Source organism: Ciconia boyciana, chromosome 24 (genome assembly GCF_034638445.1).
Source record: "Ciconia boyciana chromosome 24, ASM3463844v1, whole genome shotgun sequence".
In the NCBI taxonomy this organism is placed as follows: domain Eukaryota; kingdom Metazoa; phylum Chordata; class Aves; order Ciconiiformes; family Ciconiidae; genus Ciconia; species Ciconia boyciana.
In genome coordinates, this window is record NC_132957.1 from 264,844 (window position 1) to 291,402 (window position 26,559).

General features: G+C 44.1%; 1 protein-coding gene across 4 annotated transcripts; it reads right to left on the reverse strand.

Annotated features, from left to right (window-relative positions):
* Positions 1–687: 687 nt before the first annotated feature.
* LONP1 (lon peptidase 1, mitochondrial) lies at positions 688–25,595 on the reverse strand. 4 transcript variants are annotated; one of them, XM_072845223.1, is made up of 18 exons: positions 25,205–25,595; positions 22,893–22,981; positions 22,364–22,483; positions 19,515–19,743; positions 18,887–18,948; positions 18,167–18,296; positions 17,685–17,768; positions 15,759–15,979; positions 14,036–14,174; positions 11,755–11,933; positions 9,075–9,162; positions 7,516–7,638; positions 6,626–6,742; positions 5,557–5,697; positions 5,306–5,471; positions 4,078–4,286; positions 2,602–2,766; positions 688–1,029 (listed from the first exon to the last, which is right to left on the reverse strand). In XM_072845223.1, the coding sequence occupies exons 1-18, from the start codon at positions 25,583–25,585 to the stop codon at positions 865–867; spliced, it is 2,808 nt and encodes a 935-aa protein (XP_072701324.1). In that variant the 5' UTR covers positions 25,586–25,595; the 3' UTR covers positions 688–864. The 4 variants fall into 4 exon arrangements, with proteins under 4 accessions (XP_072701324.1, XP_072701326.1, XP_072701327.1 ...); XM_072845225.1 differs by lacking the exon at positions 25,205–25,595 and adding an exon at positions 24,896–24,947; XM_072845226.1 differs by lacking the exon at positions 25,205–25,595 and adding an exon at positions 24,885–24,903.
* Between the last annotated feature and the right edge of the window lie 964 nt (positions 25,596–26,559).

Consider the following 26,559-nt stretch of genomic DNA (forward strand, 5'->3'; position numbering starts at 1 on the left):
AAGTGCTGTTCTTCCTACACAAAGAAATAAATTTCAACTAGGCTTCATCTAACTACTCTTCCCCTGTTTAAATTCAGTTTTTCTAGCATTTGCCATAAGACAAAGTACTTATTCTCTGGCCCAAGCCTGTGTTTACTGATGTACGACAGTTACGCTAAGACATATAGTTCCTTTTTTCACTCGGTGAACATACATAACAGCTGCAGTAGCAAAGACAGTCTCTGGTGGAGCACAATGCTAACTGCTGATACTGAGCACATGGCTCCCTTGTCCAAGTTTGCTCTCTTCAAGCCTGGAGTTGTTTCTGATGGTACTGACCTGTGATTTAATCTGGAGGAGAACAGTGTCCCTCTGCGGCTGAATGCACTAGCTCTGCTGAACTGTCCTAGAAGAATTTCACAGTTTCGCCTCCAGCCTAGCACAGGCTTATACACTGAGACAGGGAGAGGTTTCTGAGAGCTACTCAACTACCAGTAGATCAGGAACACTATAGATGTGAATCATAGCCCCAGCTCTATTCGTAGAGTTAATGTTTCCATAAGCAGGTACTTAGAATTGCAGTGAAATAACTGAAGAATCTTTAATTAGAAGAGACTAGACTAGCTCTACTGCTGGTGGCTGATAACATGGACGTTCCTTAGGTAAAATGTCACGATTTTATTGGAAATAACTTAATGTGGATCATAGTTCAATATTAAAGAGTGAGAAATACTTTATTCTACCAAAGCCATAATTCATTTCATCAGCTGCGCAGCAGCAATAGCTCCATGTCCCACTTTCAGGATCGCCCTAGGTCGCCCCATTTCTGGGTGGGGGCTGAGCATTAAGGGACAGGTCACCTTCCAGCCATCGGGTTGTTAAACATCATCCTCCAGCAGAATCCAGCTTTGAAAATGCTATGTCAAATACCTCTTTATAGTGCTCAACAAAATGCACTTCTAGTCCTTCTGTAATGAATCCAGCAAGATCGTAATAATCCTTTTTGTTCTCTGATGGCAGAATAATACAGGTAACACCTGCCCTCTTTGCCTATGGGGAAAAGAAAGTTACACAGTCTGTTGAGTCCTAGAAATCCATCAATCTACTAGAAACATGCTCTCCCGCTTTAGAAAGCAAGAACAAGAACAGTTATTTAGGAGCATGATCTGGTTTTACTCTGTTCTTCGAAGAGCAGCAGGCCATTACTTATAGGAGATATCACTAAAGATGGATCATGTTCTAGATCTCCCCAAGCCCCCAAAATACACTCTCCAGTCCCACCTTCTCAGCTGCAGGGACAGCTGAAGTGGGAGGTAGTTTAGTAGGACTATGTCAACACATTGGGGGATTGTTTAGACCAATTCATACTATTTTACAGAGTTTTAGAAGTCTGTTCCAACTTGGGTGAGGATAAACCCTACAATCAAAGGAAAAATTACAAACAGCTTATCAGACCAACCTACCACATCAATATGCGTGACCCCTAGCACCATTCTACAGAACCTTTTGATATGGACACCTGCATCAGAAGGAGCACAGAGAGTGGAACCCAATCCTCAAGTGGCAGGGTTGTACCCACTCACTTTATGGGTGATCCTGCACTTACCTGTGTGGCCACTCACGCGGCTGCAAGTGCAGCCAGTCATCAGTGCCACAAACATCCCTACCATATGCTAGTCCTTCTGTAATGACTACCACAAAACAAAATGCAAAATTACCCATTTTAAAGCCACATGAGGACAAGGAATCACATTGCACAAGGCTGTAGCCCAAACAGATTTGGGGACAGAACACTGATGCAAAGCCCCAGCTCAGCAGGCTACTGAAAGAGCTAATACCATTCTTGAAGACAGAAAAATGCGTGTGATGCAAGGCTGATGTAGGCAGGAGCTGTGCAGATGAAAAGCACCGAGAAAGATTCAATGCTTGGGAAAGAATTCTGAAAACTGCAAAGGGTTGAAACCAAAAAAGCAAGCACCACTATAAATCCAGTGCTTGCAAGAGTGTTTCAGAGGACTCAGTCTATATAGCTTACTTAAAAAAAAAAAAAAGAAAAAAAAAGAAAGAAGTATTAAGTAACTTGATTATGATGTACAAAGAAACTTCACAGGGGAAAATGCAAGATACTAAAAGTAAGTTCCATCTAAAACAGAAAAACATAGGGATATCTGTATGAAATTTTAAGTCAGACAAATTCAAGCTGGAACTAGGGAACAGAGCCTTAATGTTAAGGACGATACCTTATGGATACTGTCAAATCTACACTGGATGCCCTCCTTAAACAGGCACTTCAACCCAGCACAGATTATTGGACCATACCAGTCTGTGACAGAGAAGACAGCTTTAACAGCTGGATGATCCCTTCCACCCTTAATTCTACCAGTCTAGTAACCATATCAACACAGATGCTGGGGCACAAAGCCTGGGGTCCCATCTCCTTCCTCACAGCCACAGCCACAGGCAAGATCCTCCTGTTCCCCCCGCAGGCTTCTCCACAGTGTATATTGCGTCATTGCCTCTCCCACTACAGGAGCAAGCGCTCTGGTTGTCCCAGGCACCACTGAGTCAAATCCAGGGCTCTCTCCCACAGATGATGCACAGAGACAAGATAAGAGCTCTTACCGCAATAGTCTTCTCCTTGATTCCACCAACAGGAAGAATTTTTCCAGTTAATGACACCTCTCCAGTCATGGCCACGTTCTGCCTCACTGGGCAATTCATGGCTAGTGATAGCAAAGCTGTTACTATAGTACACCCTGCACTCGGTCCGTCCTTTGGTGTTGCTCCCTGTTTAAAAAAAAAAAAAAAAAGCACAACCCCCCTGCCTTTAGCTCATTCAAAGAGTAGCAAAACCAGACAATACCTTTGTCATTGCTGTTTTAACATGGCCCCAATTTCAGGGGGTCTCACAAAGGTTTTTGTGAAAGTGTCACTGATGGAATCCTGCTATTTGAATTGGCCAATCTATTAACAACGATGTCAGTCCTCATCTTATTCGTGAGGAATAATCCATGAGTCTACAATTTGGTTTCTGGCCTGATGCCACCACAATACTCATCAGGCTCAGGACTTTGAATAAGCAACATGAGCAAAAAACAGGGCATGAATGCTTTGAAGCTTTTTGTTGACCTAAGCCAACCATGGAAACAAGTAAGAGAGGTCAGCATCACAATGGAAGAGAGCATCAAGAGTCACAAAATAGTGGAGGACAATACTGAAAAATCATTCAAGGCAGAAAAGATCATTCTGTTTAGAAAGCCCAACAAAATCCGGGCCAAAACTAATAACAGTCTGGATTTATCTGAGATCAAACATCTTTGCGATAAGAGCAGAAGAAATGAATGTTGGAGAGGGAGTACAGGCAGAGATAACATCTGCTGTTCTCTGATCCTCCAGGAAATGGACACACAGATAACAACCAAGTAAGTACCTCGACAGACACAGAGCAAGCTGCAACAAGGAGACTACAGACTAGGTTAAAGCATGCATGCCTCAGAAGCAAAGCTTGGGCATAGTGATAGTACAAACTTTGTCTTCAGTAAAGCACCTGCCCAAAGCCTCTTACACAGTGTATGAGCCCCTCTGAGCATTGTGTGCATTTATTTTCAGTCCCAAACACTGGAAAAATGCAATCACTGCCATTATATGTATTAGGAACCATGGCACAGAGACCAAGAGTAGTATTTTCAATTATGTGTAAATGACCTGAAGCCTTTTTGAGGGCCTGGTAACACAGAGACCTAAGCTTTGGTTTCCTTGTAGCTGCATGCAAGCTTTTATCCAAATCACTGATCTCTATGCCATGGTTTCCCCACCTGCACAGCAGGGCCAACAGCTACAACAAAAGTCTAGGATTCCTTACAGCATTATCCAAGCCCCTCTTTTATCGCCACATGCTTGCTGCAGAAAGGAATGGAAACAGCTCATAAGAATGCTTTCACAAGATCCTGAGGAAAATGTCTTCTTTTCTGTGTTTTACTGCTAAAAGAGGGCATTCTGCACAACATATGGACAAATGAAGTGCTTTCCAGCTTCACGGCTAGGGGAGCAAACCAGCCTAGCTGCTATGCATGCTCTGTGAATTCTGCATCAGTTTACCTCTGGCACATGCAAGTGGATATGGGAAGACATGAGAAAGTCATTGTTGGGGTCCTTCTGCATCAGAAAAGCTCTTGCAAACGTGTAAGCTATTTTGGCACTCTCTTTCATTACATCTCCCAGTTGCCCTGTTACTTCAAGGGACCCATCCTTGTTCTCCTTGTCTTTGGGTCGCCTCAGGGATGTTTCAACAAACAGAGTGGAACCTCCTAAGAAAGAAAAGAAAAACAACATCCGGAGAAAAGTTAAAGGAAAATCAAACCAGAAGGTTTTGGTGATGCAGAAGCAGTGTCAGGAATTTGGAACTGGTGCTCTCTGATGAGATGCTAGCTCTTGGGTAAAGAGCAGTTGAAACCTGCTCTCTGAATCCCTTCAGAAAGGCTAGCTAGAAATCTCAACAGCACTGCACTGACAGTCTCCATTCATTGCTTCTTTGGACTTCACACTCCACTGATACAGATGCAACCCCTATTTAGTGGAAATAATCAGCTCTTATAATGGTTTCAGGGTCTTCGTAGCCAAAAAGTAAGATGACCTCATACCATAACACACTTCTAGCCAGTTCAGCTTTCCAGTGTCAGACATCTACCTACATTCTCTGCCGTACTGATCATTTCCCTCTTAACTACTTCAATTCTACCCAAGGTCAATTAGAGTATGCAGGCATCATATCCTTTGCTGTGTGCTGTATTTCCATACCGTGATGCACATAAGCCCCCAAGTTACCAGGGGAGTAATCCGATGAATGGTAACCAGCCAACTGCACCCACCCCAACAGAGTGCTAGAATACCTGTATTTGCCCTTGACATTGAAAGCCAAGTCAGTGTTGTGACATCACTGAAGAGATACAGCACGCCTCAGCTGTGCCGTAAGTCAGAATGGCACCTCCTGCTTTTAAGGAAGCAGACAAGGTCTTGTCCTCTCTGAAAAGGCTTATGCTTTTAGTCATTGCTGTTCCTAATCTATGTGGTTCATACAGGATATGGAGCATAAAGAGAAAACATGCTGGCCTGAAGCTAAAATGAGCCTGGGTAAGGGAGTAAGAAAAGGTCCCTTCTTCAGGGATGGAGAAGTGAGGATCTAAAAGGCCACAGAAGTTAATTTTACCGGTGCCAGTAAAAGAACTTCACTGGACTCAGTAGGGAAAATTCAGTTTGACTATCACATTCAATATTTGAAAAATTATATGGAAATGTAGACGTTAACCCAAAAGTCATTTTGTCTCACCCATAGCTGTCCAGGCCAGACCCATCACTACTCCTGGAGGAGTGGTTTCATACATGCGATCCACAGTGAAGATGGGCTTTCCTACAAAGTCCTGCAGGTTTTCGGGTGTTACTTGGACCGTCTCTGCTTCTCCACTCACAATTTTATAGGCAGATTTCCTCAGTACCTGAGCGGGACAGTAATTTGTTTCTGTAGAAAAAGCTGAGAAGGCTGAAGCACAGTGGTCATGGTTACACACAACTTTCCCTCACCTTTTCTACTTGCTTCTGCAGATTCCTCACCCCACTCTCTCTGCAGTACTGCTTGATGAGAACAGTCAGGACATCTGATGTGATTTTGGCTTTGTTTTCATCCAAGCCACACAGAACTCGTGCTTGAGGGACCAAGTACCTCTGAAAGAAATCATCCCCCGCATCCTTCTGTTAGTATTTGTGACAAAAGCCTGGTGGTTCCAATTCACTCAACTTCATTCTGCTATTAGCTCAATGCCATTTTCTGGAGTCCACAGCCTATGGAACACTGGAGTTACTGAACACTGGCTGTTCAAATCAGAGGAACTCTGTCCAAAATGCCATGTGCATAACTTTTTTTGCACACAGTTGGATGTAAAGATTGAAAGGGTTAAATCCCTGACAATCCCTGACTAAGACCTTACTGTGAGTTTCACTTGCATCCTTGTTCTCTTTTGTTCTCTTCCCCTGCAAAGATAGTTTTAGTTACCTGCTGAGCGGAGTTGATGATAGGACATTGCCTGTAACTTCTTACCTCATAGGACTAAACAGGCCTTGAGCAAGCTCGTTAGGCTTCCTAATTAAATCACTGATAACAGGAACTCGGGACCTTTGTGCCGAAGCACCAAAGAACTAGTTTAAAATCAACCCCCTTATGACATTCCGAGGCCGAAGGACTGATGAGCTAATTCAATGACTATATATGGACAAAGGAAGCCCAAAGTTCAACTAATGGACAACATGAGGAAGACTATGGAAGACCACTGGGAGGGTGAAAAGACCCTAACCCTAATTTTACTGCGCATGCTTGGACTACGTAAATGAATTCTGGGAACTCATCACCATAAAACTGCCCTTTTCAGGAAATCTGATGAATATGTATGATTTTTCTGTGTGAACTGATGTGCTGTGCTAACCTGGCGGAGCGATCCCCAGTGCTGCCCAGCGCTGCAATAAAGAATACCTGCTTAATAGTCATCCTGACTATTGAGTCCTGATTTCGGCTTTTCACGGCAACAATATGTAAGCCTGAATCTGCCAAAAATATTTTATCAGATGTAATTCACAGTGCATCAGTGGTTTCTCTTACCTCTGCAATTGCAAGTTTCTCTTCTGCTACATATCCTGATACATTGATCACTTCCATTCTATCCCGCAGTGGCTCTGGAATGGTTTCCGTTACATTAGCAGTACAAATAAAAAGTACCTAGAAATATTACAAGATCCTATTAAGCATTTTCATTAACCTGCTGCTTTAGTCCAAGCAATAGTTCCTCAGTTCTGTGCTTCGCTGTCTGAAGGGCCGGAGCAAGATCATCTCTGTGGAATCTAGTTTTTATTACAGGAAAAGTTTTGGATTTTAGAACTATGTAGTAGGATGTTCCCTACCCCCAAAATAAATGTTTAGAAATACACACAGCACAAACTGGGAAATTGGAATGGTCCAATATGGACCAGGAAACTATTTGCCCGGGGAAATCTAGATCTCACTTCTAAGTTATGTCTACCTTCTATGAAGTTAGCACAGAAGCGGCCAAATTATGGATATATATTTCTAATCCATCGATTCTGCAATTAATGTAAGCTGCACAAAAAGTGCAACAGTGTGTGAAGACAACCAATTTCAAAAGCTTGACAGCAGCATGAGGCCACCTCACTTGATAGGAACTCTGCCAATTATTACGTAGAAGAAAAACTCCTGCCTTTTCTAGCTGACACCATGCACCTTTGTGTCCCTAACTCTACAGGGAGTTAGGGCTATAGGACATACGCTGGTTATCGTGTTCTCTTACATATGTACAGACACTTGGGTTAAAGGCTGCTCCTGCAGAGACAGCCCTATACCACTTGTGTCTCAATCCCATCTGTCTGACTTTCCAACTGACTAAAACGTCAGCATCTTTTCATGGACGGGAAATCTCTGCATTGATACACATTCATACATTCCAGCTCTACAACCTCTGCAGAAGAGAGAAATACCTTTGATAAATCCACAGGAACATCAAGGTAATGATCCAAGAAGTTAGAGTTCTGTTCTGGGTCCAACAGCTCTAGAAGGGCTGAGGATGGATCCCCTTGATATCCTCTTCCTATTTTATCCACCTATGGGAGAAAAACTTTAAATGCTCTAAGTAGTTTCTCACCACAATAAATTATCATGCAAAGATTCTTTAAAGGCTCCATCTGAAAATCTTCATGTGTTTGTTCATAAACAGCCACTACCAGTCTACTAGTTTTCTGTGCATTCACCCAAGTCCCCACTATCCTACCATGTGAGCACATGACACACCTGACAAGACACAGGACTTTAACGGTATTGTAGAGAAGCACCATGAAGTCTCAGGGAGTGTGCATACAATCAAAAGCAAGTGAATTATCATGGATTAGTGGGCTACTACTCGTTAAGCTAAGCTAAGCTATAGTCACAGACCAGAATACTTATTCCCCAGTGGGAGGACTACAGGTGCTAGCTTATACCATTTCCCTAATATGTAAGCTAAGACACTCTCCTTACTCCGCCCAAGGTGCAGAGTGCCTATACACAGCCACTCATCACAGCTCAGCTAGTGGCCTTTGCTGCTTTCACAGAATCATAGACTGATTGAGGCTGGTAGGGACTTCTTGAGGTCATCCTGTCCAACCCCACTGCTCAAGCAGGGCCACCGAGAGCTGGCTGCCCAGGACCTGTCCAAGGTTGTTGTCTCTTTCAGCATTGTTCATGTCCTCGGAAGAAGAGGTCACAACAGGGCTGCTCTCCACTGCTTTTTCTCCCTAAAGAGCAGCATTAACTAGATGCATATAATGCAATTTGCTACTACAGCCAACGCAAGGCTCCTCACCAACACCACTTAAGCGTCATGACCTACAGGTTTCATTACCTTTCAAATCAAGATACTCATTGGTTACATTACACGGCAACTCATTACCCAGTTTCTTGGTCCTCCGTACCATTCCCAAGACATCTGCTGTTGGTCTTTCCCAGGCATGGCACACAAAGCGGCTAGAGAGACCTTTAGTCTATTCCGAACACCTGCTATTATATCCTGTCCTTATTTGCTTTTCCACAAAGCAGTAGGCTGGTAGCCCTGTCTCATTCTCAAATCAGACCACAAACTGACTGTAAGCACCTTATTTGTTATAGTCTTGCTTTAGACCTGCTGAGAGAGTGACTCTAATAATCACATGGGCAATAGTGGTTTTGTGCACAATGATGTACCCACATCTAGGTAGGGAACACGAGAGCTACTGAAGCCTCTGACTACCCAGCCAGCTCCATTAGGATCCTCACAATCCAAATAACTGCAATTTAATGAGAACGGCACAACTGAAATATTAAAGTTGAAGCCTGTCGTAGGAAGAGAAAACAAAGGGTCTAAGGTATCACTGTCACCCAAAGAACTTGAGAGCCCAGCCTCATTTAAATAAAAAAAAAAACCCTGGGATTTTTAGGAGAGTTACTGCTTCACCCTTCCTATTGGGGTTAAGAATTGATACATGTTTTTAAGAGCAAAAACTAGAAGAAAGACAAGATACATCACCTCATCAATCAGTATAAGTGGATTCTCTGTCTTGGTCTTCTTCAGACACTGGATGATTTTTCCTGGCATTGCTCCAACATATGTCCTCCTGTTTTACCAGAGACTGTATTTAGGGAACCATTGTAAAGTACAGCACACATCACACAACATAGCATGCAGCTGATGGAACAGGTATATCCTGCTGGGAAACAAGTCTATATTTATTCTACATCTATAAAAAGTATTCTCCATCATGATACTAAGCACCAAGACTCACCTAGTCTGTTTCTAGTAGAGATCATTACCAAGGATGAGGAAAAGGCTGAGGTACTTAATGCCTTCTTTGCCTCAGTCTTTAATAGTCAGACCAGTCATCCCCAGGAAATTCAGCCCCCTGAGCAGGAAGACAGGGACGGAGAGCAGAATAAACCCCCTATAATCGAGGAGGAAGCAGTTAATGACCTGCTACACCACCTGGACACTCACAAGTCTATGGGGCCAGATGGGATCCACCCAAGGGTATGGAGGGAGCTGGCAGAGGAGCTTGCCAAGCCACTCTCCATCATTTATCAGCAGTCCTGGTTAACAGAGGAGGTCCCAGACAACTGGAGGCTTGCCAACGTGACACCCATCTACAAGAAAGGCCAGAAGGAGGATCCAGGGAACTACAGGCCTGTCAGCCTGACCTTGGTACCAGGGAAAATTATGGAGCAGTTCATGTTGAGTGCACTCAACAGGCATGTGCAGGACAACCAGGGGATCAGGCCCAGCCACCATGGGTTCATGAAAGGCAGGTCCTGCTTGACCAACCTGATCTCCTTCTACAACCAGGTGACGTGCCTAGTGGATGAGGGAAAGGCTGTGGATGTTGTCTCCCTGGAATTTGACACTGTCTCCCACAGCATTCTCCTGGAGAAACTGGCTGCTCATGGCTTGGACGGGTGTACTCTTTGCTGGGTAAAAAACTGGCTGGATGGCCAAGCCCAGAGAGTTGTCATGAATGGAGTTTACTCCAGTTGGCAGCCCGTCACACGTGGTGTTCCCCAGAGCTCGGTACTGGGGCCAGTTCTGTTTAATATCTTTATCAATGCTCTGGATGAGGGGATCGAGTGCACCCTCAGTAAGTTTGCAGATGACATCAAATTGGGCAGGAGTGTTGATCTGCTTGAGGGTAGGAAGGCTCTGCAGGGGATCTGGACAGGCTGGATCGATGGGCTGAGGCCAATTGTATGAGGTTCAACAAGGCTCAGTGCCAGGTCCTGCACTCGGGTCACAACAACCCCATGCAACGCTACAGGCTTGGGGAAGAGTGGCTAGAAAGCTGCCCAGCAGAGAAGGACCTCGAGGTGTTGGTCAACAGCCACCTGAACATGAGCCTGCAGTGTGGCCAGGAAAGCCAATGGCATCCTGGTTTGTGGGGTGGGTTTTGGTCTCTTCTCCCAAGTAACTAGCAATAGGATGAGAGGAAATGGCCTCAAGTTGCATCAGGAGAGGTTTAGATTGGATATTAGGAAAAATTTTTTTACTGAAAGGGTGGTCAAGCATTGGAACAGGCTGCCCAGAGGGGTGGTGGAGTCACCGTCCCTAGAGGAGTTCAAAAAACGTGTAGCTGTGGCACTTCAGGACATGGTTTAGTAAGCATGGAGGTGTTGGGTTGACGGTTGGACTAGATGATCCTAGAGGTCTTTTCCAACCTTAATGATTCTATGATTCTATCAGACATTAATTTTGTCAGAATACTCCCGACTGCAGTTTTTATCTTTAGTTTTAACCACTTTTAAATTAGAGGGAAGCAAAGAGGTAAGGCTGAGAACAGAGATATTTGAATAGTGACTTCTTATTTTTTGGGTAAAGAAACATTAGAAAAGGGAACGTTTCATTCCCTTGGTAGTGACAAAAAAGGAAGATCAGTGTAAATCAAGAGATACACTGAAGGAACAAACTGCTATCAGCAAAACACAATCTTTCTGCTAGAGGGAACTGGCATCCAGGAACATGCAGAAGCAGAGCAAGAAAGTAACAACAGAGTGAATGCCAAGAGGCACAGAGCAGAGAACATCCTGAAAAGTATGTAAAATATTTTCCTCTGCTTCTGTATCATATAGGGCAGAACCTTGCAGGTTCAATTCATACTGCAGAACAGCTACACTTACTAGTTTGAAAACACTGCTAGTTTTGTTTTCAGGTGTATGTGGAAGGAAAATAAACCCATGGCAGGGTCAGATTTACTGATTTTTGTATTCACGTCTTCTTGTTCTCCCCATGAATACTCGTTCCCAAGTCTTCCTCATGCAGCACCTCCCTCCTGATCATTCAGAAAACAAGTCTCAATCACACCTGAACACGTGAATGACCCTGTTCAAACTGTCACCATTCTCTAGTGCTGGCATTTATAGGCAGACATGAATTAGCATTTGGCATCAGTCCAGTGCTTTTGGGTAGCTCACACAGCTTTTCAAAGATCTCCCATAAGCATACACAAGAAGCAGGAAGCGAATGCACTTAGAGACACAAATATGATTATGTTCCAAACTCTGCCCTTTGCTATCCTTTTCACTTCTTCCTATATCCGAACTCCTGTCAGCAAGGGTTGGCAGAACAGAAGTGAAAATTACACACATTGTCCAACTTCAGTTAGGTTCCTATTTTGACAACATTAGTAAAAATTGCTGGATAGAGAAACTGCTCCAGTTACACTGACCTATGTCCTTTTATTTCTGCTACATCAGTCATTCCTCCAACGCTGAAGCGGAAGTACTCTCTGTTTAGGGCTCTGGCAATGGAGCGGGCAATGCTGGTTTTGCCAACCCCAGGGGGGCCATAAAAACATAGGATCTTCCCCTGGGTGGATCCTCGCAGCTGACTGACTGCTATAAATTCCTGCAGAACAAATGAAGCACCAGTAGTGAACAGAGGGCAACTGCAGCAACACCAAAACATATTTGTTATCAGGTCAAGCAACAATTACAAAACACACATCATACACAACACTGGTCCTCAAAGGAGTTGGGGAGGGCAAGGGAAGAAGCTAAGTAAGGATTCTGGTGCAACTCTTTTCCCTCTGGTTATTTACACACTTGGTTGTCCCTGGGTTTTGTGGTCTGTACTCATCTCACCGGGAGAAGCAGTCTCTCCCTCCACTGTCTTGGAGCAGGAAGACAGACTTCTAGTTCTTGTCCCAGCTTCCTTAGTTCTCACCTGAGTCTCTCAAGCTACATGTGAGCATCTCCTACTGTACCACTTCTTCTTTGCCAAGTTAAACTTGCGTCTTTTCACACTCCTATGCGAGGCAACCCTCAAATAATACTCAGCAGCTGAGAAATCGAAAGATCACAGTTCAGAACTGAAGTCTCAACTGCTCATACGCTTACAGTGGAGAAATCACCGTGCAAGTGGGCAGAGAGATGTGGTTCCCTTGTAACAAGGCAGTTATTTAGTAAAGATGAGCCTTGAACTCTATCACCTACAGCACCGAACTCCACAGCAATACTATACAAGGACAATAGCACCAATCTAATTCAGGCTCAAACTTGCGGAGATATTCCTCAGTACCTTAAAGTCATCAACCTCGCTTATATTGCTACAACTGGGGAACCTCCTCTGCGTGGAATTAATCACATCAATAATCAAAGCCACAGACCTGTATGATGCAACTCAATCTATTTCTGTATAAAGGCTGGGCCTGGTCAGCATGAATAGTGCTGACTTAGTGCAACAACAATAGTGCAACAACAGGCTTACCATAAATCATTCAAAATAATAAATCACATAGCAAGATCTAGTCACAAGTCTTGGGTACTACTAGGGAAAGAAGCCCCCTTTGGCTGTCAGCGAGGAAATACTTCACAACCTTTATCTTTTTCTAGAAGAGACTGGAACAAAGCAATTTAATAAAAGCAAAATCCCAGGATGTCTAAGAATTTACTATTCATTATATGTAATGACATCGTACTGTTAGCTTAGGAGATGCCTATATGGTTTCTGTGCACAACAATTACTGAGGTGGCCTAAGTACCATCAGTGCTGTCCCCAAGGTAACACAAAGCTCTGCTAAATACAGCACGCGGGAACAGTAAGAGAAACTGCCTTACTGCACTCTTTGGAAGGAAATGGCCAAGTTGAAGGCTAGCTACACTCAACAGCTTCACCAAGTCTGCTAAGCTCTCACCACGATTTGTTAATGCAAAGCCAGTATCTGCACCTGTCTTCCCTCCACTGGGCACTTTCACGCACTTGCCCAGTATGATACAAATCCTGCCAGCACTGGGATTGTCTTCCACTGCTTGAATGTGTTGGATGGCTACAAGGAGGAACCTATTCCTGTCCCCTGGAAAGGAAGGCAGTTCCCACAGCAAGTTGTTGAAGTTGTTGCAACCTGTTGCAAGTATCTACTCTTACCTAAAACAGCTTCCCTAACCACAGCAAGCTCAGGTGGGACATCCTCAGGCAAAAGTGACAGAAGTTGTGGAACAAGGCAGCACTGAAAACTACCCTGTCTGCTTATATGAGGGCTGTATTGCCCAGACTATAAACCCTTGAGTATCCAACACAACTCTGGGGACAGGTAAAGGTTGTGAGGCAAACATGCATCTTAGCTAACTTCCCTCCCTCTTAATTTGAGAGGTACAAGTAGAGGTTCAGTGTCTTTTGGAAAGGCAGTAACTTTGCCAGTCAAGCGGAACCATTTTAATAGTCTCTGAACAAACTGATTAAAATCCAGAGACTGCTTCCCTTGGACACTTATTCACTTGCTCAGCATTAAGTAGCAAAACTGTATATTGCTGTTCAAAATCAGAATATGACATAATTGCCACAATTAAAGACATTAACTGATCACCAGAACATCCCATTCTTTGATTCAGCTTTCTGTTTGATCCATGAATTAATACAAATTCAATGGAGAGCTGCAATCTGAAACACAACCAAAATGCCTGATGCTAAGCAGAATGTGAAATGGGACACACTGCCTTTTCCTGCCTTACCAGAATTCGCTTCTTGACATCATCCATTCCATAATGATCCTCCTCCAGAACTGCTCGGGCTCTGGTCAGCTCCAGGTTCTCCTCGCTACACTTACCCCACGGGATGGATGTCAGCCAGTCCAAGTAGTTCCGTGTAACACTGACAGAAACACACAAATGAGAGTGATTTGACAACAACCAGCTCATGCCATCCTCTGCTGCCTTCCAAAATAACCTCATCCAGAACAAGTGGGATATAAACTTCTCATGGAAGGGAGACTATGAAAAGAACATCATTATCTGGGCAGTCATTGCTAACCTTTCGTTATGGTCTTAATTCCCTTGTCCCCCCATCTCCTCCCACCCCCCCCCAAGCTTTTTTTCACAGATTTTCCTTTCCTGAGACAAAGAACCTCCAACATACCATGCAGAGACCTAGGTTTCTGCACACAAATTCTCTGTATGACTTTTTTGGTGTTCTGATTCTTGTCTGAAGATGAGCAGGATTGTTTCTAAGCTCTGCACTACTGTCAACTGTTTGGATCAGGTCATGAAACTTAAAAACAGAAAACCAGTTTTCTCTGTTTCCCCAGCGGACCAAGACAACATAAAGAAGATAGAATTCCTGGTTCAGAAGCAAGGAAAACCAGCTGGATGTACAATATGACAGGGAAAGGTTTAAGACTGGGAGATAAGGATGTTAGTGCAGAAGCTAGCAGTAGAGATAATAGTTTAAACAGACTACTACTGAGGAGAACACAAGTGTGTAAAAGCAGCACTCATCTGTTCTAAAACTCTGCACACTCAGATCAGGGGTTCAAATGTACAGGGAGGTCTGCAAGATGCAGTAAATAGTAAATTGTGTGCAGTCATGAACACAGAGAAGCACAGCCTTCTCATGCTTGGCTGGCTGGTCCCAGGATTCACTCTATGGCAGTCACCACACCAAGAGAGCTTTGGCTTTCTTCTCCCAAGTATTTCCTTTGCAAACTTGCTGCCACTGTACTACTCTGAGGGAAAGGTACTATGCTGGCTGTGAAGCCCAGCATGTTTTTCCTAGCTTCCTTCCTCCTCCTCCTAGTACATGATTATCAAGATGTTTCTCATCCAAATGACACTCAAACACAGTCTGCCCTCAAACACAGTCTTTTACTCCATAAGAGATACTTTGTTTTAGAAGCAAAGATCCAGGACATTAAAGTGCTGATGAGTGCTGCTGCTAATATTGTGTAGCACACTCCACCTCAACAGACAAGAAATGTTCAAAGCAAGCTCAGTTTCTGACAATGCATGTCGCAGATGATGTGGTAAAAGCTATTCACTCCTTTCAATTCCAACCCTGCCCCAACACTTCAGGGACTACCTTAGGTAGCTTAGCCAATGTTAGCAACTAGCTTCTCTCACATCTAATGAAAACACCTAAGTACAAGAGAGAAGAGCCAAAATCAAGGGCTGAAGGAATCACTGCACATTTCATGAGGGGTAAGGAACTGCACAGTTCTTATCCACAGCATTAGGCTGCAAGAGAAGACCTAAAGTGATCAAAAGAGGTAAATTACAGTAAAACATAGGAGATCTGGAGAACAATCCTATAGCTAGGATGTGATCATATGCTACATTCAGGGAAAACAACTATGACAAAAAGAGAAAAGAACCTCTTAAGGTAAGAGCTTCACAGAATTGTATGGATTTCTCTCATTCTCCCAACTAACCCTGATAGCAGAGGACACAGCCATGCACTCACTTGAATTCTGAGGAGTGATTATCCAGCAAGCCCAACTTGTTCAACTCTTCGTCAATCACATCCATGACATGTTTTGGCACTACCAGCTCCTTTAGTCGCTCACGGAATTTCTCTTCTATAGCATCCTTGTCCTCTTTTTCCAGACCTAGCTCTTTCTTAATGATCTTCAATTGCTCTTGCAGAAGATATTTGCGATGTGTTTGCTTGATCTTCTCCTCAACCTAGACACAGCAACAAATATAGTAACCATTCTGATCCTGGCACAACCCCTCAAACATCAAATGCTTCCAAATACTTCTCAGTTATGACTCTCTCAGCAACTGAAAATACTACTCGGAAATAATTTGCAGCATGTTCTAATATAAAAAGTGACTCTATGATGTACTCCGGCTCCCTCCACCTCTCAGTGGCCTCCGCTGACCATAATTCAGTACTTCAATGTTTTGTTTATGTGCGGGAGACCAAAAGCTGGGCAGAGTAAGCCACACGTGATCTCCCTAGTGCCAAATAGAGGAGAATAACCACTTCCCTTGACCTGCTGTCTACACAAGTGCAAATAGAGCCCAGTATCCAGTTGGCCTTCCTCGCCACAAGGACAGACTGCTAATTCATGGTCAGGTTCCTGTACATCAGGTCCTCAAAGTCCTTTTTTGCAAAGCTATTTTCTATCTAGTTGGCACCCAGCCTGTCCTGTTGCACAGCTATTCCAACCCAGGTGTGGGACTATGAATTTCTCTTTGCTGAACTTGAGGAGGTTCTTATCAACTCCCTGAGGGACACCACTAGTAGCTATCTGCAGTTAGACTTCATAGCGTTGAGCACAACCCTTTCTGCTCGGTAGTCTAGCCAATTTTTTCACCCACCTTTACTACATCCTTCCAGTCTGTAACATCCCAATTTGGTCATAAGAATACTACGGCTGACCACAACAAAGGCCTTGCTAATGTCAAGGTATACAACAGTTATTGTTCTCCCTTTGTGCTCTAGGCCTTCGTATCAGAGAAGGCAATCAGGTTGATGAGGCACAGTCTGCTCTTGGAGAATCCTTTCTGGCTCTTCCAAATCATGTCCTCCTTCATTTGCCTGTACAGGGCTTCCAGGAAGATTTTCCCCATTATCTTCCCAGGGATTGAGGGCAGGCTGACATGTCTGTAGTCTCCCCGATTCTCTTTCTCGAAGGTGGGCATTTATCTTTTTCCACTTACCAGGAACCTCCCCAGTCACCACAATGTTTTAAAGATGATTGAGACAACAAAATAATGACATTGATAAGCCCTCTCAGCATCCTTGGATGCATCCCATCTGGTCCCACAGACTGCACGTGTGCAATTTGCTTAAGTCTCCAACAATTCCTACCCTGGCTCAAAAGCATTTTCCACTTAACATTAATTTTAAAAGCCCCAATTATTGTGAGTTAGTAAATGCAGGAACTTTTCACTCAGTATACACAAATCTTTGTACTTCATATACTTCGTTACCATTTTGATGCAGTTATTGTATTCTGATTAAAACTTACAACAGTCACGAACAACTGCAGTTCACAGTGGTTAGCAGAGGGTCTTATAAAATAACACTGTGCTATTTAGAGTATTATGTGCTATATACAGTATTATGCTGTATATTTTTACACAGATGCTTGGTAAACTGCAGTCCTCTAGGATTTACCTGCTTGCATGAAATTACAACTTGGACACATTTTAACAGCAGATGCTGTAGCCTCACGTCTTGTTACTTTTACAACGTGCATGAAAAATCAAATTTCTAACAGAAGAAGAAAAAAGAATATTAAATCTTAACTCTAAAATAACCTCCCTTTAGAGTGTGTACCGTTGTCTTGCTTTAAAATTCTTCACTGGCCATGCTAAGCATCACAGTGGTGGACATGATATATATACATACAAAGTATGTGTTACTTGAAAAACTTACCTCCCTTCCAAGACGCTGCTGAAGTTTGCTCAGCTCATATTCCTTCTTTAGAAGGGAAAGGGCTTTGTAAAGTCGTTTGGGAATCTGGAAAAGATAGACACAAAATGATGTTTCACACATTGTACTCTTGGCAACTCCCTGTGAGAAAGGCAGAATAAAAAGCTCCCAATAGGTTGTTTGGGAGAACTCTCCAGCACCTGCAGATGTAAAAAGACGAACCGTGTAGCAATTCCACAGCATGCAACCAATGAGCGAAAGACAATTATTTGCCACCAATGGTGCAGAGCATCCAGCCTTTCCCTTAAGGCAAGTTATTAATGACTTACTATATTCTTCAACAGGAACCTAGTGACTGATATTAACCTATCATCAAACATAGTACTGAAGTACTCTCTGTACTGAGGCTGGCAAAGAAACCATAACATATAACAGACACACTTTTGATTCAGTTAGCATAGGTTTAGTTAAAAGCTTCATCTTACACTGGTTTCTTCCAAGATGTCTTGAAGTTCTTGCGACTCTGCCCCTGTTAGTGCTGCACCCATGTCACTCAGATAGATAGGGTTATCTACCACACGTTGTCCAGCCTGCATCATCTGAAGTACAGACTCTCTGAAAAAATGGTAATAAAACACAAAATGCTCAGTAAACTTTTACATTCATAAGGGAATATCCTTATAGTTATTTACGTGTTTTGACAGAGTAAAGAAATGAAATGCAGCTCAGTTTCACAGCAAAATAACTCATTTTTTTTTAATTTGACTAGCCAATACTCAGTAACAAACACATAAATCACTTCATAAAAGGAATGATCACTGATAAATAAAACCAAATATATGAAATGCTCTCTTAGCAGTTATGTAAAATTTTTGTGTGCCAGTATGCCAAGACTCTTACTGTGCTCATATTACATGGATCTGACCACAATATTTATTGCAGTGAGCTCCACTTAGACCCAGATCACCTGCCATAGGACTTATCATCCTACCTCGTATCTAAGTTTCACATCGCGTTTTCAAAACTTTCCCTCTGTTTTGAACGACGGATGATAAAGCTTGCATCCAAGAACAAAATTCTAGGTGACGATTCAGCAAATATCTCTTCTTCATTACAGCAAAAGGACAAGTGGAATAGAAAATCTCAGCGTACTCCAGCCTAAGAACACGCTGTTTCCAAAGCAGGGCAACAAGGGAAATACATACCTGTACAAGGGGTTCAAGGCAATGATGTCCCGGATTGTTTTGACAATTTCTGCAGTAAGTGCCTATAAACACAACAAAGATTTAATCAACAAAAAGACTGGAAAAGGACAGACAAGGCCTCAGTACAAATACGACATTCCCCAACCTTTCCAGCACGGGAGCACAGAAATACAGCCCCTGGCCACCCATCTGCAATGCTGTGCTGTAATGGTACTTGGCGTTGGGGCAGTTATTCCTCCTGGGAGACAAGGAAAGGCAAGAAGGGGTATAGGCTGGCTTCCTGCATGCACAAAATTTAACTGCTTCTTGGCCAGAAGATATGATCAGGTTGACCCCTCAAGTCACCTTGGAGCAAAGACTCAGTTTGATAGAGGATATTACACAGATTCAAGCACAGCCCAACCTCTTCATTCAGCAACTTTTTGAAGTGACTTGTTCTAAGGAATTGAGCTGCTGTAATGACAAATCATTATTTTCATATACTCCCCTCATCCAGTGACTGTGAGGAGGAGGAACTGGTTTTTGAGGCCTGAAATTAGAGCCTGATTTCAGAACTCTTCCTTTTAAGCAAGAAAAGTAGGTACAACTCTACAGGACAAGGCCAGACTTGCATTATTAATTCACTCACTTTAACCTCTTCTGTGATCTGAAAATCTTCATGAACCACATTCTCTACTTCTACCATGAGAACTTCCTGGGAGGAAGCAGCTACAGGATCTAGTACCACTTCCACAGCTTGGTCCTTTGGTCCAGGCTCCTCTTCAGCCTCCTTCTTAGAGCGCTTCTGTTTCTTTCTAACTTTCTGTTTGTTCTCAGGCTCCTCAGGCTCAACCTCTAGTTGCTTGTTTATACGAATTCTGAAAACCAAAAGAAATTGGCTACAATCAGTTCTCCTCTGTTATATGTGATTTCAGCTCTTCAGCATGAAAAGGAAAGAGTCTAAGTCGTATTTTTGAGTAAACTAAAATTTCAAACTTTGATAAAGGTGACTGATTGTACATGTTTTGACAAGATTTAGCTTTTGGTTCATTTTGTCAAAATAAGGCTTGATTTAGTAGAACAGTAATAATCAAGTGGTGGATATTGATAGGACTTACTAAGTAAATTTACAATAAGTAAGTTGCCATACAAAAAAGTTAATTGACCACGGAATTAGCCTATTGGTGTGTGAATGAGAGGCCAAGGGGAGCTGACAGCACTTTTATCATAAACTGTGTTAGCTTAAACCAGTTGCAGAACTACAAACCAGATTTCTAATGATTAAAAGAAAAATAATCTAAATAATGTTGGTGAACATACACGTGCACACAAAGGTCAACATCACAGACTGGCTGACTTCTCAGTGAGAAGTTGCAGCACATGAATAGAACAATTAACAAGGCATCATTTTTAGTATATCTGCTCAGGAACTGGTTTCTCTAGCTACATGAACGAACAACTCTGATGTGGATTCATACCCTCTTCTTGTCTCTCCTGAAAAGCAACTTCACTGTTTCACTTTAATTTTGAATATAATGTTCTGCTTTTTCGATTTTCTGATTCTCAGCAATCAATCTCTCTGCTTTAAACCACATCTGCTGCATTATCTACTGTAATACTAAATATTATACACCATGTGTATAACGGACCTTGAAGTCATTCCATACCTAGACATTTGAAATTTTGGCCTATTACACAAAGAGATTTCCTAGATTATGATTTTGAAAGAGATCAAACCCACAATATATTCCACAACAATTGAGTATTAATCCCTAAAAGGGACAGGCTAGATCACATGGCATAATCACCTTCCAAAAAATTAGTTTCCCTGTTACTGTTTTTAAACTTTACTGAATTTTGCCTGCTGTGCATACAACCTCACGTCAGATGTTTTCAATATAGATTATGCCCTACAGTTCTCCAGAAAGGGACCAAAATCTTGCCCTCTCTACTGGCTTAAAAGGTTTCCCCACTAAAGATGAGCGCTAGACAAACACTCAGGAACTGCAATAGCCTTTGACAAAGTGCTCTTACTAGGCTGTGAATAAGGAGTCCAAAAAAACCTTGTGATGTAGCAGACTCCCAGCTCACCAGATAACTGCCATTACATGCAGGGTGTAGGTCTTATTTTCCATGTGATCTCCTTCAAAAAATAAGACCTCCTCAACTACTCCGACTGTCTGCCACTAGCAACTTTTGACTAATTTTGACTACTCTTGTCAACAGAATACAGTCACAATGAAGTTCAAAAACATTTTCTGGAGGGTGGGGGTTGCTGGTGGTGGAAATCAGTTGCTGGGTAGAAGAACATCCCCTCACAGAGCAACTGGAAAAGAGTTTGGCAGCAGCCAGCTGGCCAGTCAGCATGTAAATATCTCTGGATTGACTACAGAAGCTGCTGCCCTGACCCAGAATGCACGCTAGAAGGTGTATGAGGAGAGCTAAGGGAAGTATTTAGAAATGAGAGGACCCACACTTGCAGGACACCACATTTCATATTTTGGCTGCTGATATAAGAGTTTCCTTTTCTACATTTTTCCCCATAAATGCAGCATGCTCCTCAGATCTGATATTCAGTGTGGTTCCTGTGGACACGACTGACCAGTGCTGTGTGTCTCAATCAAATAAATAAAGACCAATTCCCCACAACTTCCAAGTTATAGGAAAATATTTCTATTCCAAGTAAACCAAAACCAATAGCTTCCTGTTTCCAAAATCTGATCAAACAAGGTTGTGCTTTGATAATGCAGCAGGACGTCTAAGACTTCATTTGGAAGGAGCTGACTTGCAAACGCATGCAAATTCAGCTTCGAGAAATACTGCCCATTCTTTGCTGTCCAGAACAAATGCACCTGAAGCAAAGTAGAAGAAAAAAGCAATGCTTCAAAGCAAAACCCACCCTGAATCTGTCTCCTCTGCCATGTTTCTGTCCTTGTATTTTCCCTTCTAATGGCAATTACTTATTTGATGCTTTTAAAACCATGGTTGTATATTGTCTTACCTCAAAATACTTGGCACAAACAGCTAAAACTCTATTCCCAACAATAATCCTATTTCTTCAATTCAGTTCTGGGACAAGATTATGTAGACAAGACATAATTACAGTTCTGGACCACTTTTTTTTTTTTTTTAAAGCAAAAATACTGGCTTGAATTAGTTCCTGAGAATTTATTTCACCATTACTGAACCTTGCTGTACTTGTCAAATAAACTGCTAAACTTCAGCTTAATGAATGCTTGGTTGCATCACATTAGAGTTTATATGAGAATGACACGCACTAGCTCTTCCTTTTTGGGGCTAACCTGTCACATCTGTAATAGTACATAGAATATTGGGGCTGGAGCACCAAAGCACTATCAGGATATGTAGTGGTAACAAAGCAAAAGCTTGCCATACACGAGTTGTGTATGAAAATGCATATACGTGGTGAAAACAATAAAGGGATATATCTGTTTATAAAGAAGTCTGGTGAGATGCAGTGGAAGTACAAGTAATTACCTTCGGTGTCCCATGACTATCATACGCAACTTGTCTCCAAGGTCCTGCATTTCATGAATCTGTACAAAAGTTCCCATCTGGTAGATTTCATTCAGATCCTCTACCACATCAGATTCATTGCTATTGAGGAAAAAGATTGAAGTAGACATTCAGAATCTTGAGAAAGCAGGTAAGATTAAAAAAGAAAGAAACAATCACTGGTTGCAGAACTTTAAACTGGACTCAGGAGCAAAGACACTTCACTTTATTCCCACTGTTACCACCATGTAGCCCCTTTCCAAATCACCCAACTACCTGGATGGTTCATCTCCCTCCCAAATAATAATAGTCTTTTCTAAAGCAAGACTCAAGCTCCTAGCAGTGCTGGTGGTGGCAATGAAAACTGTCATAGTAAGAGGATGGTCCAAGCCCATATACAATATCTGTAATAGTATCCAAGGCAGGGAATTTTAGATCATAGCTTTTAGTGTAAATGTACTGGAAATAGCTTATTTTACAATTTTTAAAAAGATCAAGAGAAACGACTTACTTATCATCCTTTTTAAGAAAAACACCAGCATAAGGCTGGGCAAGACGAACTTTCCTCCTCAGCAGCTCAACCAGCTTCTTATTTTTTACCTAGGACAACAATAGGTATGAAGTCAGAGGTGGATTTTCCAGAAGTTTTGCACCCTCAGTGTATAAGGCCAGGCATGGTGACACCCTATGACCGAATTATGAAGTCTAATCTTGGATTTTTCTAGTCTTGCCCTCATTAGGGGACAGTAATATGGAACTGGAAGAATATTAGAGAAACATGAAATTGGAGTATTTAAAGCAAGTCACCGAGTACATAAGACAAGCTCGAAGGCAGGGGGAGAAAGTAGGCCTAATCTGTGCAAGTCTTACAAGCAAGAAACCTCTCAGTCACTTGAACAACACTTTATAAGAGTTTCTGTGGCTATCACTGTTCTCTTCTCCTTCCGTACCTGTACGTCCCAGCTCTCCACTCCTACTGGGGAGGTAGCTCAATGTTCCCCATCAATTGCCTGAATTCTGCCCACCCACCCTAGTTTAAATCCTCTTCTCCAAAGCCCCCTCTGTTCGATTGCTCTGCTACACCCACCAGCCTACCTGAGTCCCTGCTTTGAGTCCCAGCCAGTATTTCTTCCTGCTTTACTTTATTACTCCCCTCTGCTCTCAGGATGCCACACATCTGTCCCTGGCAGATCTCCCAGCAGCACTGTAAGTGTTATCACAGCAGACTGAACTCTCAGTGACCGAGAAAATACCTCCTTGTGAATTTTGCTGCTGCATGAAGTCACGCTGCTGACCACTGAGTGTTCTTTCAAAGTGATGGACATAAGCTGCATTGCTCAATGCTTTTGACAAGAAACAACATGGTCTTGACAGAGCAGCGTGAGCAATACCACCGTTGTTGGCCTATTCTAATCTTGGCGCGCCTATTTTAATTTTGCACCATGTCTAGCAAAACTATGCTTGCCAGTGTCACAGACATTAACAGAAAGAAGAAAATCAATAATTCCATATTCACTGTAGAGACCTCACAGTGTCAGGAAATAAAGTATTAAATGGCAGCACAATGAATGCACAGGATAAGAGAGAGCATTTAATAATTACCTTACTGTAAAACACTGTTGACCTATGCATTGAAATTAACGACTTATACATAAAAGTGTCATATGATTGCGTGCCTAAAGATCATAATAATAATAATATATAATCTTCTCCTTCCCCCAACGCATCTAGAAAGACACTAAAAGTTGCGCATATTAGATTTGGACATGCAAAAAATACTACAGTAGAAATAACATTATGATAAATAACACCACAGGAACAGGAAACTATTGATTCAGTTCTTGTTACATTTACCTCAAAATCAGATTGGTAAAACACTAGTGAGGAACAAAAATATGAGTACTTGTTCCAAAATGATTGCATTGCAGGAGGAAAAAGTATTTCTGGCCTGTGAGCTCAAGTCATGTATCAAAGATGAAATTTATGGCTCTTAAAAATACATATAGAGGTGCACAGGGGAAAGATCGCATTCTGAAATTTTGAGGTTACCATCCCCATCTCTCAGCACCCTCTCCCACCATAGCAGTGTTGCTCTATACTGAATTCCTGCTTTCTTCTTGCAGCTCACAGTTTACTGCCTTCACAAATATTGTTCTTGGTGCTATGACACAAGCCCATAAAGCTAAAGCAAGGACACGTTTGCTTAACCTTCAGAAAAAGAACACGGAGAAGACAGCAAGCTCTGAAAGAGTTTCTGCGTGAATCACTGACCTTCCCCGTTAGAAGCAGCATTACCGACTCTGATGCAATACTTATGAAACCCGAAGTCCGTACCTACCCCAAAAGAAACCACCATTCCAATATGGTCAGGCTATATAGTTCGAAACAAACACTAAGAAGCAGAAGGCCGTAGAGCGTCACACACCTTGCTACCCTCCCCAGCACTCTACGGTTAAAAGAAACCCGTAAAGACAAAAGAGTATGGCTTTGAGGAGAGAAGCACCTCGGTATTACCAGAAGCCGGGAGACGAGCTCACGCCCCTGGGCGCCTGGTCACGGACGGTTACACGCCCACCGGAAAACGCCGGCCGAAAAGACCGCGTCCCCCCTTTAAGGGCGCTCCGCCAAGGCCAGGCAACCCCACACTCGGCAGCCAGGCGCAAAACCGCCCCGGAGCCATCGCCCGCCGCACGGCCCCGGCACCCCTCGGCGGCGGTACTGCTCTCCCCTTCCAGCCGAGCCGGCTGGGGCGGCGAGGGCGAGCCCGCGGCCCCAGGACCGCTCCGCCGGGCCGCGGGCGGGCCGGGCTCGGCGGCCCCTCACCTCGATGATCTTGATGAAGCGCGGGAAGACGGGGTTGCGCGTCACGGCGATGAGAGGGACGTTGGGGAAATGCTCCGGGACCAGCAGCGGCGTCAGCGCCGTCATGACCGGCCCGGCCCCGCCAGCGTCCGCCCCGCCGCCGCCGCCGCTACCGTCTTCGCCGCCGCCGCCGCCCTCCAGCGCGTCGCCCCCCGCCAGGCCGCCGGGGCTCAGCTGGTGCCATCGCGGGCCAGTGCTGAAGGCGGCGCGGGCCCGCGGCGCGGAGCCCAGCGGGGCCGGGGGGGCCGCGGAGGAGGCGGCCGCCAAGACGCGGCGCCGCGCGGGCCCCAGCAGCGCCGGCCGCCAGCGCCCGCACAGCCGCAAGCAGCGGGCGGCCGCCATGCTGCCGGCGCGCGCCCCTGCGACACTTCCGCCCCCCTCCCCTCCCCGCCGCGGCGCGCAGGCTCTGGCAGCGCCAGGGCCCGCCTTGCTGAGGGGCGCGTGGCGGCGCGCACGTCTGAGTCCTCCTGGGGTTCGGGGGTTCGCGCCCCGGCCCCGGCCGAGCGCTGCTTGCGTGCGGGAGCGCGGCGGGGGCCGGGAGGGATTTCTGGGGGGACAGGCAGCGGCCGGGTTCCCGCGCTCTCCTGAGGTGACTCTTCACCGCGGCCGTGGTGTCAGCCTGGCCACCCGCTGAGCCTCACCACTCCCTGCTGGGGGTAGTGGGTGCACAGAAGCCAAACCATCCCGGCTGAAACGAGTGGAGAGACGTGGAGGGAAAGAGGTATGCGGCCAAAAATGAAAGAAACTCCACTGTAGAAAGGGCTCAGGGGATCCCATGAATGTGTCCGGCCACTGCCCCAACCTTACCCTCAGTAGGCCAAGATCTCAGTGGTCACCTAGAGCCAGTTGCCCAGGACCATGTCCAGACAGCTTTTGAATATCTCCATGAATGGAGACCCGACAACCTCACTGGGCAACCTGTGCCAGTGCTTAGTCACCCTCACAGTAAAAAAGTATTTCCTTGTTTTAAGAGGGAATCTCCTGTGCTTCAGTTTGTGCCCATTGCCTCTTGTCCTGTCAGTGGGTACTACTGAGAAGAGTCTGGCGCCATCTTCTTTACAACCTCCCTTCAGGTATTCATATACATTGGTGAGATCCCCCTGAACCTTCTTCAGCTTGAACAGTCCCAGCTCTCTCAGCCTTTCCTCATGGGAGATGCTCTAGTCCCTTCATTATCTTTGTGGCCCTTCCTTGGACTCTCCAGTATGTCCTCTTGTATTGAGGAGCCCAGAACTGGACACAGCATGCCAGGTGTGGCCTCACCAGTGCTGAGCAGAGGGGAAGGATCACCTCCATTGACCTGCTGGCAACACCCC

Coding starts and splice junctions, on each gene's coding strand:
- LONP1 (XM_072845223.1), bottom strand. CDS start 25,585: ATGGCGGCCGCCCGCTGCTTGCGGCTGTGCGGGCGCTGGCGGCCGGCG. Junction 11,934..14,035: donor ATGTCAAGAAGCGAATTCTG/GTAAGGCAGGAA, acceptor TTTGTTCTGCAG/GAATTTATAGCAGTCAGTCA. Junction 7,639..9,074: donor CACTTATACTGATTGATGAG/GTGATGTATCTT, acceptor TTTCTCCCATAG/GTGGATAAAATAGGAAGAGG.